The sequence below is a fragment of the Hemicordylus capensis genome, chromosome 1 (genome assembly GCF_027244095.1).
Source record: "Hemicordylus capensis ecotype Gifberg chromosome 1, rHemCap1.1.pri, whole genome shotgun sequence".
NCBI classification, from domain to species: domain Eukaryota; kingdom Metazoa; phylum Chordata; class Lepidosauria; order Squamata; family Cordylidae; genus Hemicordylus; species Hemicordylus capensis.
Genome location: NC_069657.1, coordinates 201,966,646 through 201,982,888, shown reverse-complemented (window position 1 = coordinate 201,982,888; position 16,243 = coordinate 201,966,646). Strand labels below are relative to the sequence as shown.

At 44.9% G+C, this 16,243-nt stretch overlaps 1 protein-coding gene across 12 annotated transcripts in view; it reads right to left on the bottom strand.

Annotated features, from left to right (window-relative positions):
* Nucleotides 1-16,243, bottom strand: part of OSBPL6 (oxysterol binding protein like 6) — a 186,576-nt gene that overhangs the window by 3,852 nt on the left and 166,481 nt on the right. For 9 of the 12 annotated variants that reach the window (XM_053268322.1, XM_053268374.1, XM_053268359.1 and 6 more), the window contains 5 exons: nucleotides 14,545-14,689; nucleotides 9,300-9,444; nucleotides 8,239-8,365; nucleotides 6,973-7,095; nucleotides 4,751-5,688 (listed from right to left, as the gene is read on the bottom strand). In XM_053268322.1, the coding sequence (XP_053124297.1) occupies nucleotides 5,580-5,688; nucleotides 6,973-7,095; nucleotides 8,239-8,365; nucleotides 9,300-9,444; nucleotides 14,545-14,689 (649 nt within the window). In that variant the 3' untranslated portion in view covers nucleotides 4,751-5,579. Of the gene's footprint in view, nucleotides 1-4,750; nucleotides 5,689-6,972; nucleotides 7,096-8,238; nucleotides 8,366-9,299; nucleotides 9,445-14,544; nucleotides 15,154-16,243 lie in introns of those variants that run through there. The other 3 variants (XM_053268349.1, XR_008310872.1, XM_053268411.1) reach the window with 3 other exon arrangements.

Sequence of the window (16,243 nt, the reverse complement as noted above, 5' to 3'; positions counted from 1 at the left end):
AAGCCTGTGGGAGTTTTTCTTCAGCCACTCCTGCGCAGCTTCTTGGAGGAGTCTCTTACAGCATTGTAAAGCGCTGGTAAGATGCTAATGATTTAATGATTTTTATTTTAATAATAATTTCAATTTTGATGAAATTATATTTTTAATTAAACTATTATCTATTGAAAGTCATTTTAACTACTGTGCTGTACAGTACCCATTGAAAATTGTTTTTAAATACTGTATCCATTAAAAATTAATCTCAAGCATTGTACTGTATCCATCAACAACTGATTTTAAGTATGTATCCATTGAAAATTGATTTTAATTATCAGTTACTCCAATATCCTGTCCTGTAATGTATCAGTTTGGGGGTGAGGGGACTGTCTTGCACAATTACTGTACTGTATAATGTACATCATTGTACAATTTTTCCTTCTTCCACACTCAAAATGAGCACGCGCACAGAGGAGAGTTTTGCTGAGGGGAGAAGCAAAAGATCTCACAAAGTGTTGCCCTTGAACAAGCTGGTGGACATGTTGGCTCGTGGGGACAGTATGGCATCCGTTGCATGCTATTACAGCATCAATGATTCCACTAACCACTTCATCAAGAAAAGTGAAGCCAGTATCCATGTAAGGTGTCCAGCATGTCTTGGAGTCTAAAAGCGGTGTTCCATCCCCATGATCCCCATGTGGAACAATGAAAAAGACCCTCAGTTGTGTGGATAGAGGACTAAGCCAAGAGGAACATGTCATTGAGTGGACCTGTCATTTGTGAAAAAGCTCTGCAGCTCTATAGGCAGTTTGCGGCAGAAGGCAGTCAAGCAGCAGGAACGTCTGAAAGTGTTGAGTGTGGTTTTCAGGCAAGCAAGAGCAGCTGGTTTGAAAGATTCAAGCACTGCTACAGTCTCAAGAATCCCAAGCTGACAGGGTAAGTAGCATTGGTGGACCATGAGGTGGCACAAAGATTTCCAGCAGAGTTCCAGTGGCTGATTAAGTCCAGAGGGTACAGGCCCAAGCAGGTCTTCACTGCTGATCAGGCAGGCCTGTTCTGGAAGCAGATGCCATCCCGCTCCTTCATCAGCAAAGAAGAACGAACTGCTCTGGGTTTCAAGGTAGCCAAGGACCACCTCACTCTGCTGGTGTGCAGCAATACTCCAGGGGACTGTGTGGTCAAGCTCATGCTCCTGTACCAAGCCCAGAACCCTCATGCCCTGAAAGAGAAGAATAAAACCCAGCTTCCTGACTTCTGGAGAGCCAACAGGTTTTCTCTCACTGGGTGAACAACTATTTTCTGCATGCGGTGCAGAGATATCTGGCCTCCAAGAAACTGGCCTTCAGAGTCCTTCTGGTGCTCGACAATGCCCCTGGTCATCCTGAGACGCTGCAATTTGCACACCTGAACCTGGAGATCACCTTTTTGCTGCCCAACACCACCTCCTTGATCCAACTAATGGACCAAGGTCTGATTATGACTTTCAAGTGTCATTACACTCAACGCACCTTCAGGATGCTGGATCTCATGGAAGCTGATCCCTCTCTGTCAGTCAGTGATTACTAGAGAGTTAGAGCATCATGGACTGCATTGAGAATATCAAAGCATCCCTTGCAGAGATAAAATCTCAGACATGGAACACAGTCTGGAAGAAGTTGTAGCCTGGGGCATTCACCTCTTCATCCGCTGCAGCCGTTCCCTCAGTAGCTGGCAAGGTGGAGCGGATCACCAACCTTGTGTGCACCGTTGGTGGAGAAGGCCTGCAAGACATCGAGTTACATGAGGTAGAGGAGCTCCTCCAATTCCATCAGGAGGAGTTGACAGAGGAAGAATTGGAGACCATCATCCAGGCAGCTCTTCAGAATGAGAAAGAAGAGGAGAAAGAGGAAGAGATGCTCCCCAAGCCCCTCACCACAGAAGGGCTGTCTGCGGTTCTACAGCTGGAGAATGACTTGGTGGACATAAGAGTTCAAGATTGATCCCCTGATGGAGTGCAGCATCAAATTCAAAAGGCAACTGGAGGCAGCTTTGCAACCCTAATAAGACACCTACTGGGCTCTGGAAAGCAAGGGGAAGCAAACGGCCATCACTAGCTACTTCGGAAAGACAGCTACACCTACCACCACAGCTGCGGAGTTGCCATAATCAGAAAACACCACCTGCACTTTCCACTGCTTTGAAGAGGAATAGGATGACGATCTGCCTCTCCAAAGTCTGTTTCTGCTACCCAATCTGTGTTCCAAGCAGAAGACTGGAGATGGAATGCTGCTAACTCCAACAGTGAAGTGAAGGAACACCGCTGCGTTTTTAGTTTCGATCTTTGCTGCTGAAGGCCAGAGCCAGGATGGAGAGATGGAGTGCTGCTAACACCAGCAGTGGAGCAAAGAAACTCCCCTGTGTGTGTTTACTTGAACTGAAATTCTGTGCTGCCTCTTTGGCCAACCTACCAACCAGGATCTCTGCAAACTGGGTGAGTTGGCAACAAAATGGCAAATGTGATTCAATGTAGGCAAGTGTAAAGTGATGCACACTGGGGCAACCACCACCCCCTTAAAGGCCAGTCATTGGAATCATTAGGAAGGGGGCTGAAAATAAAACTGCTAATATCATAATTCTCTTATACAAATCTATGGTGTGGTCACATCTGGAGTACTGAGTACAGTTCTGGTCACTATACCTCAAAAATGACATTACAGACCTAGAGAAGATGCAGAAGAAGGCAACCAAGATGATCAGCAGCCTAGAGCACCTTCCTTATGAGGTAAGACTATAGCATCTAGCTTTTTAGTTTGGAAAAGAGGCAATGATGGAGAGACATGATAGTGGTGTATAAAATTATGCATGGATTAGAGGGAGTGGACAGAGATAATTTTTTCTCCCTCTCTCACAACACTAGAACTAAGGGTCATCCCATAAAGCTGAAGACCAGAAAATTTAGAACCAACCAAAGGAAGTACTTTTTTTCACACAGTACATAATTAATCTACAGAATCCTCTGCCCTGGGATGTGGTTTGGGCAAATTAAGATTAAAAGGTGCTTGGACAAATTCATGGAGGACAGTTCTATCAATGGCTACCAAGCCACTTCTAGTTTCAGAGGCAAGATGCCTCTAAATACCAGTTGCACAAGAGCAACAGCAAGAGAGAGGGCATGCCCTCATCTCTTGTCTGTGGGTTTCTCAGAGGCATCTGGTGGGCCACTGTGTGAAATGGGATGCCGAACTAGATAGGCCTTGGGTCTGATCCAGCTGGGCTGTTCTTATGTCCAGTCAGGCCAGGGGTTTGTGCAGCTAAGTGTTGGACTTCAACTGTGGGGTGGGGAAAGTTCACTATTACACATTACTGGAATTGCTAGGGACCACTGCTGGAGCACCTGGAGAGTGGGAGAGCTGAGGTGGCCAAGGACAATGCTGTGTTCCATCCTTATTTCTGCTTTTTTCCTGGTTTTTTGGGGGGTGATTTTTCAGTCATTTTCCATGGCTCCAGAACCTAACCTGCCAATTCCCATAGACTCCAGGTCTCGTTATTCACAGTTTCATTATCCATGTTGTAGTCAGGAATAGAACCCCCATGAATAACGAGGGCCACCAGTAGTCTATATGTGTTAAATAGAATTCATTTGATTCTGGGAAATTGTGGCGAGAGCTAACCACATGTGTGCTTATATGGGACCTCATTGAAAATTTGTGTTTTTCTTGTGAAGGAAAATAAAGCTTAGAATTATAATGTGCCATTATGCAGCATGTATATACAGAAATATTGTTTTGTAATATATACAAAGAAATCCTTTCTGACATCAACACTCAAGAGATACAAGTAGATTCAATGAATTCACTGGGCATTGACAAAAGACAAGATTACATTAAAAAAATTTTTAGAGCGTGACAGCAGCAAAGCATGCCAGCTTTTAAAACAGCAGCAGTCCATCAACATAACATCAGTATGTGCTGCACAGCAGCCATTTGTGTTTCATTTCATCATCCCCCAAACCTAGAATTTATTAAAAAAATGGTAAAATAGCATTCTGCATAAAAATTATATTGACAGCAGAAAGGTGCCACCAAGGACATGGGCATGTGCCACCCTACGTTTCCCACCAAAATCTCAAAAAGATGTGGAGTAAAAATACATTAAGGTTGTTCTCACAAGCAGCCTAACCCAGGCTAGGGCAGCCCAGCCTGGGTTAGGCTGCTTGTATGCAGCACCAGGATCCACATGGATCCTGGCGCTGACCGCCCACCTGACACAGCTGCCTACCCCAGCCTTTTACCGAGGTAAAGGGCATAAGCGCGCCCTTAACCCCAGTTCTGAGCCGAGGTCCTGTGGCTGGTTCAGGCTGCTTGAAGCCTGCATGGACACAGAGATGGGTGCCTGGAGTGCTCATCGCATGGGGTATCTCCCAATGCACCACACTCATTGAATGATGCATTGTGGGATACATGGAGGTTGGGACACACTGTCTTGGCCTCTGGAGATCTGTGCTGCATGCAGCAGTGCAGATTTTGTGGGAGCGCAGTCCACAGTTCCCACCACCACTGAAGGATTGTCTGGGGGGAAGCTAAGTTTGATGCAGCCTTCCCCCCACCTGCCCTCCCTCCCCACCTCCCGGTAATATGCATAGTTTTATTGTGTGCCTAGGAGAACATGGCTATATATAATATAGGATGGTCCTTCACATCCAGTAGAGAAGCCAGAAACTTTTTGTGAAACTTCAGGAAATTCCAGTTTTATAAAGCGTTATGAGAAAATGAGACAAGTGTGAAGCCGTGGGAAGTCATGGTAAGAGATGGTATATTTATCACAGCATTAGGCATTGAGAATATGACCCTGGATTCATTTGTCACAAAATTAGCCAGTTTCTTTTCAATTTGACCTTACAATCAAGTATCTCCAAAATTAAAGCATGTACCAGTTGATCACTTTCTTTACAAGTTTAGTTTTCCCCCCTGTTAAATAATACAATTTCTCCATTATTTATAATATGAACAAAATCCTAGTGCTTTAAAAATCTGCCCTTGACAAATGTCTAAGAATACATTTTTTAAATGACTTGAAAGTACAACTTCACATAATTTTTTAAGGCATGAACAATGGTGTATGAAAGGAAGAGCTTCCAGAAAAGCATTATGTCTTTTTAAAAAAACATGGCCAGTCCAAGCACATCACATCAAGAAACTAACCTGAAGCTAGAAATGAACAGGTGATGTTACTCAAGATTTAATAATAGCATGGGTGGACATTCTAGACAAGTTAGTTAAAACAGAGCTTCTGTTTTATTTTGCAACTCTCTGTGTCTTTTTTAAGCACCAGATACTCTTCAAAGCAACTTTGGCTAACTTAGTACATGCTTCTCTTGTGCTGCATTTTCCCGTGTCTGTATCTTTAAAAGGTGTATTTGTTTTTCTTAATTTAATGACTGTTGCAGAAATGCTCAGGGTCTGGGATAATGCACTTTTGGAAGTCCATTATAAAGATGAATACAAAAGCAAATGAAAGGTTTCCTGCAGACCCACAAACCACCCTTAGCTGTAAGAAATATGTGTGCATAGTTTTTTTTTTTCCTTTTTAAAAGAGTGATATGGTACTAGATCTACATTCTCAGTTTACCAGAGTTTGAGGGTTTCTACTTTACTAAAGCCAGGATCCTTTCGCAGTTCCCAATACATATCATTAGAAACCCAAGCTTCTCTTTGATTAGCATCGATAACCTTTCTGTAAAATTAAAAGAAAGAAATTGCATTAGACAAAATAAACTCATAGACATCTTTAAAAAGCACACAATTGCATTTAGGTCCAATGCAGTGGGCTCTGCAGAGCCCATTTTAAATAGCTGCAGTTCTGCTAATCAACTGTTTGGTAGGGAAGGGGAGTGCTGGGACTGAATGAACAGAACCCCACATCCATCCCAAACAGCTGTGGCAGCATTCTAGCTTTTCTAAAGGCGCTCTGCACATGCAACCCCAGCTGTTGAAGAGGGAGGGTAATTGAACAATTATACCTATTCTCATTCAAGCTAAGAATACACATGTGGAAATCTATTTTGGCATGCATATATAGAGGCGCTCACTTGCAGTCTAAACTGGGCTGGGGATGCCCAATCTGGGTTAGGCTGCATGTGAGAACCACCGGGATTGGGTCCAATCCCGGTGGGCCAGCGCTGCCTAACCTTATTGTGAAACCTGCCTCCTAAACGAGGTTAAGGGAGTGAGCACTCCCTTAGCCCTGTTTTTTTAAATCCTGTGCAGCGCCGGCTGCTTTTAGCCAGTGCTGTAGAAGTGACGGCTGCCTGCCTGTCGCTGTGAGGATCCCCACATTGCACAGTGCATTATAGGATTTCCGGGGATCAGGGCAATGTGTCCCGGCCCCTGACTCTCTGTGCTGCCTGGGGCAGGGGAGGATCGTCTGGGTGCACGGTGGGCGCACCCAGCAACAGAGAAGCGGTTGTTTGCGGGGAAGGTAGGTTTAAGCAGCCTTTCCCCCCACCCCCAGTCTGGTAGCCCTCTCACTCAATCGTGAGAATGGGCTCATGGTCTTTAGCCAGATCAAGGTGTCAGTGTTCTAAACCTGAAAGAAACTCAATCAAGTCCATCTATTGTAAAACCCATTTAGTTGTCAGTACTCAACAGTGTGCAAGAACTTGTAAGTTTCTGCTCTGAATCTTTGGTCCAAGATTGTCTAACAGTCAAAAAGACTTGAAACAATTTTCTCCCTGTATAGCTTTTCTTTTTTACAAACCCCTCACCTTTTGCAAAGAGAAGCAGCACACATTTTTTCACATATAGCATAATGCAGTTGGGTTTGGGTTTCCAGCACCAGTCTTATAAACTGTTGTAAATATTTTTTGTTAATTATTAAATTTTATAGCGCTGCATCTACAGCTAGCTTTCCCTTCACTTCCTTCAGTAAAACAAACAACAAACATTCTGGGACTAAAATGCCGTTCATTTCAATTTGCCTACTCCATATGTTTAAATGCACATTTAATGATTTACATACTTAAAAAATTTTGGTACATGTTCCATATTGTTTTCTTCTAAGTAGCGTCTTCGACTTCTCTGGAGTTCCTCTATTCTTTGCTTTTCTGCTGCTGCTGCTTCTAAATTCCCTTCTTCTAAATGCCTACAGGAAAGCAATTGGATCTTTCAATAGGATACCAACATTCAAGAAATAGAACAAAGAATAAGAGGTGCTTGTCTCACACACTTGTTAATGAATTAGATAATAGTTAATGAATCTGAAGAATGCTGGATAATGCTGCTCAGACAAAATTAATAGGACTGTCACCCAATTAAAGAAATCTTAGTAGATTGATTATATGAGTTTTAGTTAACTAATTTATTGGTTAAGTCTACATAAATCTGAAGCTATTCCCACGACCAAGAGAGATCGGGCTAAGAGAGCCTAGCCCGATCTCTCTTGGTCGTCTGCTGCCAAGGGAGGCCCGCGGCTCCCGGCAGCAAACTACCAGAACCAGCCCTCCCCTTAAATGAGGTTAGTGAAGCGAGTGCTCCACTAACCCCATTTAGGTGGTCGTGTGCTGCTGTGGCACGGCTCCGTAGTGCGGCAACACACGAGAAGACCTCAGCGAGAGGCTAAAACAAGCCTCCTGGCCCCGGGGGTCTCTCTAGAATGTCCCACGCACTTGAGCAGGGCATCCTGGAACTTCTGGGGGCCAGGTGGCCCCCAATCCCCATAGCCCCCACCAGCTCCGTGATGGAGCCAGTAGTCGTATGGGCAGCTGATCCAGCCTCCCAGGGCTCTGGGCAGGATCGTCTGCGGGGAGAGTGGGCTAAGCCCGGTCTCCCCGCAGAGCCTGGGAAGGTGCCTTGCATGGGCCGTGTGACACGCCTCTCTGTGTTTAAGTAGAGCCCATTGTTTTGAAGGGAAAAACACGCTTAAAAAGGAGATGCACACATGTTGTGAACCGCCCAGGGCCTTCTTTTTATGGGGCGGTATATAAATGTACTTAACTAACTAAATGTTGCAGCAGGCCCCATCTTTCCTCCTGTATAAGAGAAAAAGAGGTATACCTCTTCTCCTATGACACCTGCCTTCTGCAGCCTTTAGAAGTACATAAATAAATAAATAAATAAAATAAAGATTCATTGTCCCTTAGCTGGTGGCAGTTTTTTAGAGAAGCAACAGGTTTTAAATGATCTAACATTAATCATTTAAACACTAAATAAAGCCTTAAAATTAATGCCCCCTACAACTTCTACTCTAAATCAGTCATAAACATTAAACAAAGACTGAGGCTCTTGCCTTTGATCTGGCCTGAATCGTGCATCTGTTCTTGGAAGAAGATCTTTCAGTACAGGATCTAACTCATTTAGTTCAATGGCAAACCTTGTAAAGCCATAATAGCGTTCGTAGTTGGTTGGCATGGAACCTGCATTGGTAAGTAAGATAAAGCTGGTAGTTAACCTTTAAGAACATTGTAAAAAGAGGGTTCTGTATGCAGGACCACCACCAACATATTGTCAGCATGGTCATCTCTGATGGCACCTGTTGTAAAGTGGACAATGGCCTGGTCTATCTTAGTGAGAGGCTACTTGAAAAAGAGTGCTTTACACAAAGTGCCCAGTCATCACATGATTATTCTGCTTGGATCGGAGCATTTCTACACTAGCACTGCCCATTCTTGGAGCTGACTGATACTAATGTGGAAGCCCTGCAGGGAGGAAAAACATGTGCTAACCAGAACTACATGTTACACTGCAGCAAGGGAAGGCACCATGTAAGTGCTGTTTCAGGTAGCCTCTACCTGACAAAAATTTGTACACCAGGCTTATAGGCAGCCCTAATGTCAGATGCACATAACCACCACCCACTACATCACAATCCACTCCTTCCTTTACTTTTATCATTCAATGCTGCAAACTCACCCATGGGGACAACATGATGGAGGGGAGGGAATGTTAGTAATGCTGTGAGCACTAGCCAATAGATGTACATCACCGTATGACACACACAATCAGTGTTCGTTTCCCTTTCAAAACAGGAATTTACTTTCCCCAGATTTATCCTGAATGGCACCAATAATGTGTGGAACTGCTTTCCAGCCCCCAGGTCAAAATAAAATACACTTGCATTTTGGAGAACAACAATAGTGCTATCAAATTGCCTTGCATCCGTGGATTTGAAAACAGAAGGAAAGGAAAGGGGGAGGAAGTTCCAACAAGGGCTTCACACTCAATATTTCCAGAGCCATTCCAGTCTATCGTGCCTGATACAGCGATGAATACCTTTCACATCTAGTGCAAGCTCTATACCCTCTCTATGTCTCCAAGTACTGCACAGTCATATGACCAGTGTGTTTTTACCTGGCCTCCATATACATTTTGCTGAAGGTGCAACTCCACAGTACAGGCCTTCATGCCACTTTCCAAAGAGGCGATGCACCACCTTTCCTTCTTGGTCCATGACAACTCCTTGAATTTCATTTACATTAGAATTCCAATAATTCACCTGAAAAGATTTTTCAGAAAACCCAAAAGATATTCTTGTTATTGCTAGACATCAATATTAAATAGAACCAGGGCTGTTACACATGAGGATCTATACTGCTGCAGCCATTTAACAGATGGCAGTGCTGATCAGCTGCTGAAAGAGAAAAGGAAGTCAGGATTCAGCCCTCCCTCACAGCTGATAGTGCCAAACATCTGTTCAACAATTTACATGCAGCTCAAATATGAGGACTGGATTCATGTGCACAGCCCATCATGCTGGGTATGGAAGCTTAGCAGCAGGAACCATACGTGACCAGCTCTTTTTGTGTGTCCTGGACACTGGAATCCAGGAGAACAGCATCTCCATAGGAACATCTCCTTCCACATGAAGACTGCACTTTCTGGATCAGGGCAAAGAAAATATTTAAAGGTATTATTATGAAAACCTGAATGGCAGTAGTGACAAGATTGTTTTAAATACTGTGTAAGATTATTTCATTTTTCATTGTAAGATAATGCATTTTAAGGAGTACTTTCCAAAATGTCTGTATGGATGGTAGAAGAAAATATAGCCGGGAGGGAACCTAGTTGCATCTATCACCGCCCCCCCCCGGTTTTTCTCTCTCTCTCATGCCAATCGCTACCACAAACAGCAATTTTGTCCACTGATGGTGTTATGGAAAGACTGAAGAAATCTTAGTTTGATTAATCCTATGAGCTTCAGTAAATTCATCAATTGATTAAATGTGCATAAATGTGCATGTGAATAAGACAATACTACTGGAAAAAGTATACTTTACTTGCAATGGCTCTTCTAAGCTGGTGTTGTTACCCACAGTTTTTGCACATTCTCACACTATAACAACAAAATCTGCTGCCTGATTAAACGGGTATCTTTTTAGTCAATGAAAAGAAGTTTTTAATTGGTTAACTGTATTGGTTAATCGGCTAAATGTTGTGCTCCTGATTATTAACTGGCTCTGTATTACATCACAGAATACGAGTTTACATAGAAAAATGTTCTCTAGTTACCCCACACTGAAACAGGATCCACCTTACACCCCAAACTCTTTAAGGGCTTGTGTGGTTGATGAGATTCAGGACCATGAAGGGCTGCTAGCATCCTGGCTCAGACTGTAGAGAAACCACTGCCTTCATATGGAGGATGGAAACTCTGCTACTGCCTTGGGCACAAGAACAGGCAGCTCGTTAGAGGGCAATGTATTCATCCTCCATATTGAAGAAACAGTTTGTTTATTGTGTAACAGGAAGAGACAAGTTCAACAAGAAGTACAGGCAGGAAGAAGGTAGTGCCACCTACTGGCTGGTCATATCACAACACATAAAGAACATAAGAACAGCCCCGCTGGATCAGGCTCAAGGCCCATCTAGTCCAGCATCCTGTTTCGCACAGTGGCCCACCAGATGCCGCTGGGAGCCACAGGCAGGAGTTGAGGGCGTGCCCTCTCTCTCCTGCCATTACTCCTCTGCAACTGGTACTCAGAGGTACACCCTTGAGGCTGGAGGTGGCCCACAGCCCTCTGACTAGTAGCCATTGATAGACCTCTCCTCCATGAAGTCATCCAAACCCCTCTTAAAGCCATCCAGGTTGTTGGCCGTCACCACATCCTGTGGCAGAGAGTTCCACAAGTGGATCACGCGTTGTGTGAAAAAGTACTTCCGTTTGTTAGTCCTAGACCTCCTGGCAATCAATTTCATGGAGTGACCCCTGGTTCTAGTGTTGTGTGAGAGGGAAAAGAATCTCTCTCCACTTTCTCCACACCATGCATGATTTTATAGACCTCTATCATGTCTCCCCGCAGTCGTCTTTTTTCTAAACTAAAAAGCCCCAGGTGTTGTAGTCTTGCCTCGTAAGAAAGATGCTCTAGGCCCCTGATCATCTTGGTTGCCCTCTTCTGTACCTTCTCCAGTTCAACAATGTCCTTTTTAAGATGTGGTGACCAGAATTGTACGCAGTACTCCAAGTGTGGTCGCACCATAGTTTTGTATAAGGGCATTATAATGTTAGCTGTTTTATTTTCAATCCCCTTCCTAATGATCCCTAGCATGGAATTTGCCTTTTTCACAGCTGCCGCACATTGAATAGACACTTTCAACAAGCTGTCAACCACAACCCCAAGATCCCTCTCCTGGTCCGTCACGGACAGCTCAGATCCCATCAGCATATACTTGAAGTTGGGGTTTTTCGTCCCAATGTGCATCACTTTACACTTGCTAACATTGAACCGCATTTGCCATTTTGTCACCCACTCCCCCAGTTTGGAGAGATCCTTTTGGAGCTGCTCACAATCCGTTTTGGATTTCACTACCCGGAAGAGTTTGGTATCATCTGCAAATTTGGCCACATCGCTGCTTACCCCTGCTTCTAGATCATTTATGAAAAAATTAAAAAGCACCGGTCCCAGTACAGATCCCTGGGGGACCCCACTTCTTACTTTCCTCCATTGTGAAAACTCTCCATTTATACCTACACTCTGTTTCCTGTCTTTCAACCAGTTAGCAATCCACACATGTACCTGTCCCTTTATTCCATGACAGCTAAGTTTCCTCAGGAGACTTTGATGAGGAACTTTGTCAAAAGCTTTTTGGAAGTCCAGGTAGACTATGTCAACTGGTTCACCTTGATCCACACACTCGTTGACACTCTCAAAGAAGTCCAAAAGGTTGGTGAGGCAAGATTTACCTTTGCGGAAGCCATGCTGGCTCACTCCCAGCAGGGCCTGTTCTTCTAGGTGCTTTACAATTTTATCCTCGAGGATGCTTTCCATCAATTTGCCTGGAACGGACGTTAGGCTAACCGGCCTGTAATTTCCTGGATCGCCCCTGGATCCCTTTTTGAAAATCGGTGTTACATTTGCTACTCTCCAATCCTCTGGTACAGAGCCCGTTTTCAGGGATAAGTTAAATATTTTAGCAAGGAGGTCGGCCATTTCACATTTGAGTTCTTTGAGGACTCTTGGATGGATGCCATCCGGCCCTGGTGATTTGGTAGCTTTCAGTTTTTCCAGACAGTTTAGAACATCATCCCTTGTCACTTCTATCAGACTCAGCTCTCTAGCCTCCATCCCTAAAAAGCCTGGTTCAGGAACAGGTATATGCTCAGTATCCTCTGCCGTGAAGACAGACGCAAAGAACTCATTCAGTTTCTCTGCAACCTCCATATCCTCCTTAATAATCCCTTTCACTCCCTCATTGTCTAATGGCCCAACGGCCTCCCTGGCAGGTTTCCTGCTTCTGATGTACTTAAAGAAGTTTTTGTTATTCCCCTTGATACTTTTGGCTAAATGTTCCTCAAACTCTCTTTTTGCCTCCCTTATTGTCACCTTGCATTTCTTTTGCCAGAGTTTGTGTTCCTTTCTGTTCTTTTCGTTTGAACAGGCCTTCCAATTTCGGAAGGAAGTCTTCCTCCCTTTTATGGCTTCCTTGACGGTACCCGTTAGCCATGCTGGCATCCTCCTGGACTTAGTGGTACCTTTCCTCCTTTTGGGTATACAATCTAACTGGGCTTCTAGTATTGTGGTTTTGAGTAAACGCCATGCACTCTGGAGCGAAGTGACTCTCCTGATTTCCCCCCTCAGCTTTCTTTTCACCATACTCCTCATTTTGGAGAAGTTTCCTCTTTTGAAATTTAAAATGTCTGTGTTTGACATCCTTGGTGATTCTCTCCCTGCATGTATGCTGAATTTGATGGCACTGTGGTCACTGTTCCCTAAAGGGTCGATGACACTGACATCACGCACCAGGTCCTGGGTGTCACTCAGAATTAGATCCAAGGTCGCCTTCTCTCTGGTCGGTTCCATGACCAACTGTTCTAAGGCACAGTCATTTAGCATAATTGTTACTTCTACTGTTGTGAACCTGCCAATGGCTTCCATGTGTTCCTAGAGGCCATAGTATGTGGGGTGTCCATTGCATGAGTTGACAAGAGCTGCTTTAAGCAAGTGAAATGCAATGCAAAGGAGCCACTAGGCTAAGCCAGCCTGCTACTTTACACATGAATTGGTGGGAAAGCAGGATATAAACTTAATAAATAATAACTAGCTTAACCCGCGCAGACCATCTGCGTGCTAGTACTTGATTGCTCCCCTCACCCCCTGCCACAGCCCCCCTCACCTCAGAGATCTCTCCACCCTCACCTGAGCTGCACTCCTGTTCCTACTCTTCCATCCTGTTGCTTCCGCCCCCCTCACCCCTCTTGGTTGCGGCTGCAGCGTTGCTGGTGCCTATTGGCCAAGCTGCAGCCCCCTATCCTCAGAGACCTCCCCACGCTCTCCCCACCACCGCCAGGAGCAGAAGCAGCAGCTGACCGGGCCCTTCCTCGCTGCCACTGCCACCATTACCACTCGTTCCCCTCAGGCTGCTGACAGGCCCGGACCCGTCCCTTGCCTGCCTGCCTCCCTCCACCAATGGCCTCAGTAGCCCCTAACAGCAGCTGTGGTTGCCTGGGCCCTTCCTGGCTGCCATCGCGGCCACCATGGCTGCTCATTCTCCTCAGGCCGCAGGCTTCCTTCCTTCTTTCTCTCTTTCCCTCCCTTTTTCTCTTTCCCTCTCTCCTCCATTTGTTCTTCTCCTCTGTCCTTCTTTCCCTCCCTTCTTTTTTTCTTTCTCGCTCTCTCCCTCCTTTTCTGAGCTAACAAATCTTGTTCATCTTGTTTTCTCATTCAATTCACACAATGGCAGCCTCCTTCTCCTGAAGGGGCTCTTTCTTCCCTCACAACCCCTCTCTTCACAGACCCCTGCCCAAATATATATATTCCTCTCCTCTACAGTCAAGAACATCTTCCAACTAGTAACAGTTGCTTTTCAACTGACCTTAACCATCACAGGCTCCTCCTCCCTATCTGCATATGGAATCCCCACTGCCCAATCACCACAGTGCCACAGGTTCCTCCTTCCTATCTGCATATGGAATCCCCACTGCCCAATCACCATGGTGCTTCTGCTCTCACAGGCTCCTCCTCCCTATCTGCATATGGAATCCCCACTGTCCAATCAGGTGCCACACACAGTATTAGCCACGGGTATGCCTTAAGAGCATATAGAGATAAATATCTTATATAGAGAGAGATATTTGTGATGAGAATGAAAGAAAGGTTACCTTGACAAATGTGAGCTTACAAATACAGACACTGCTTTTTGTATTTCTGATGGTTATTTCTCCATAATGTTCTATCCATCGCCTTCCACTAAGAATGTTGTGTATGCAAGTAGTGACTTTGTTCCAAACATAGCAATCACCATACCTGGAAAGAAAGTTCAGTATAATAGCTATGCTTCAAAATTGCCCTGTTCAAAATCATGGCTTGTTCACATACAATATATACTACCCTTCCAAAGTAAATAAAATGTTGATACCAAGAGACACAGGAGAAAAGTATGGCTCCTCTATGGTTTATGTATCTATTTGATTAGTAAAGCACTGACACTAGGGTTAGGCATTTGACAATTCAAATATTGTCAAATAACTGTCAACTATTTTTAAAGCAAAAACTTTATTGGCGCAATAAAAATATGAAGTTCAAGAGGTGCTATGTTTATGCTAATTATAGCAAATTAGTGAATCCTTAATGTGAAACAAAAGCAATTGTTTAAAGACAGCAGTGGATTATAATATTTAATAAATATATTAGGTAAGGTTTCTAAACATGTGAACAGTTCACTGAACAATTCTTATCTTTGGTTTTCATCCTGGAACACTAGGGTCAGCCTAAAGTTACAAAATTAGAAAAAATAAGTTAAAGCAAAAGAATAGCATTTTTAAAAAGTCACTTTAAAAATGCAATTGTGTTACATAGGCAGCAGGCCAGTTCTTCAAGCATTATTGGCATCTAGGGGTGTGCATGGTCCGGTGGGCCCCCGGTCCGGCACGGGGGGAACTGTTTCTTTAAGCAGGGGGGTGGTTTCTTTAAGCAGGGGAACTGTTTCTTTAAGCAGGGGGGTGGCTCCCCCCCCCGCCACTCTTCCCCCTCCGGCGCTGTTCCTTTTTAAAATCTTCTTGGGGCGGCAGAGTTCTTCCCTGCCGCCCCTGCCCCCTTAGTTGTTTGTAAAGGCTTTAACGAGACGAGCTCTAGCAGCGCGCATGCGCCCTCCTCGGCACACACGCTCCTCTCTGACACTGCCATGCGCGCGCTGTGACATATGCGGCGTGTGCGCCGTGACGTATGCGGCGTGCGCGCCGTGACGTATGCGGCGCACGCACGGCAGCATCAGAGACGAGCACGCGCCGAGGGCGCATGCGCGCCGCTAGCGCTCGTCTCGTTAAATCCTTTACAAACAACGACGGGGGCAGGGGCGGCAGGGAAGAACTCTGCCGCCCCAAGAAGATTTTACAAAGGATGAGTGCCGGAGGGGGAAGAGCGGCGGGGGCGGGGGAAGTACTACCATCCCCCCGCTTAAAGAAACAGCCCCCCCCGTGCCGGACCGCTGGACCGGCCTGGCGGTCTTTTCTATTGTGCCGGACCAAAACCGTGCACACTCCTATTGGCATCATGGCTTCAAAGAATATTTGACCACAGTCAAATAAGCAGTGGCCAGGTGACCGGTGTTCCAGCCCCTAGCCTGTATGTTGTTGTTCCACCATTTCAGGCTCCCAAGGTATCTTACCATCAGTTAAAACAATCAATCATGATGAAAAGCAAGGCACAACAACATAACATAATAATCGAATAAGAACAAAATAGCAAGTTAGCAACCTTAAATTCCACAGATACCACCACAGATTTCAAAGGCCACCAAAATTCTCAGCAAATAAATAGCCTGGATTTTACTACTGAGAAGGCCCTGTCCCTGGTAGCTAC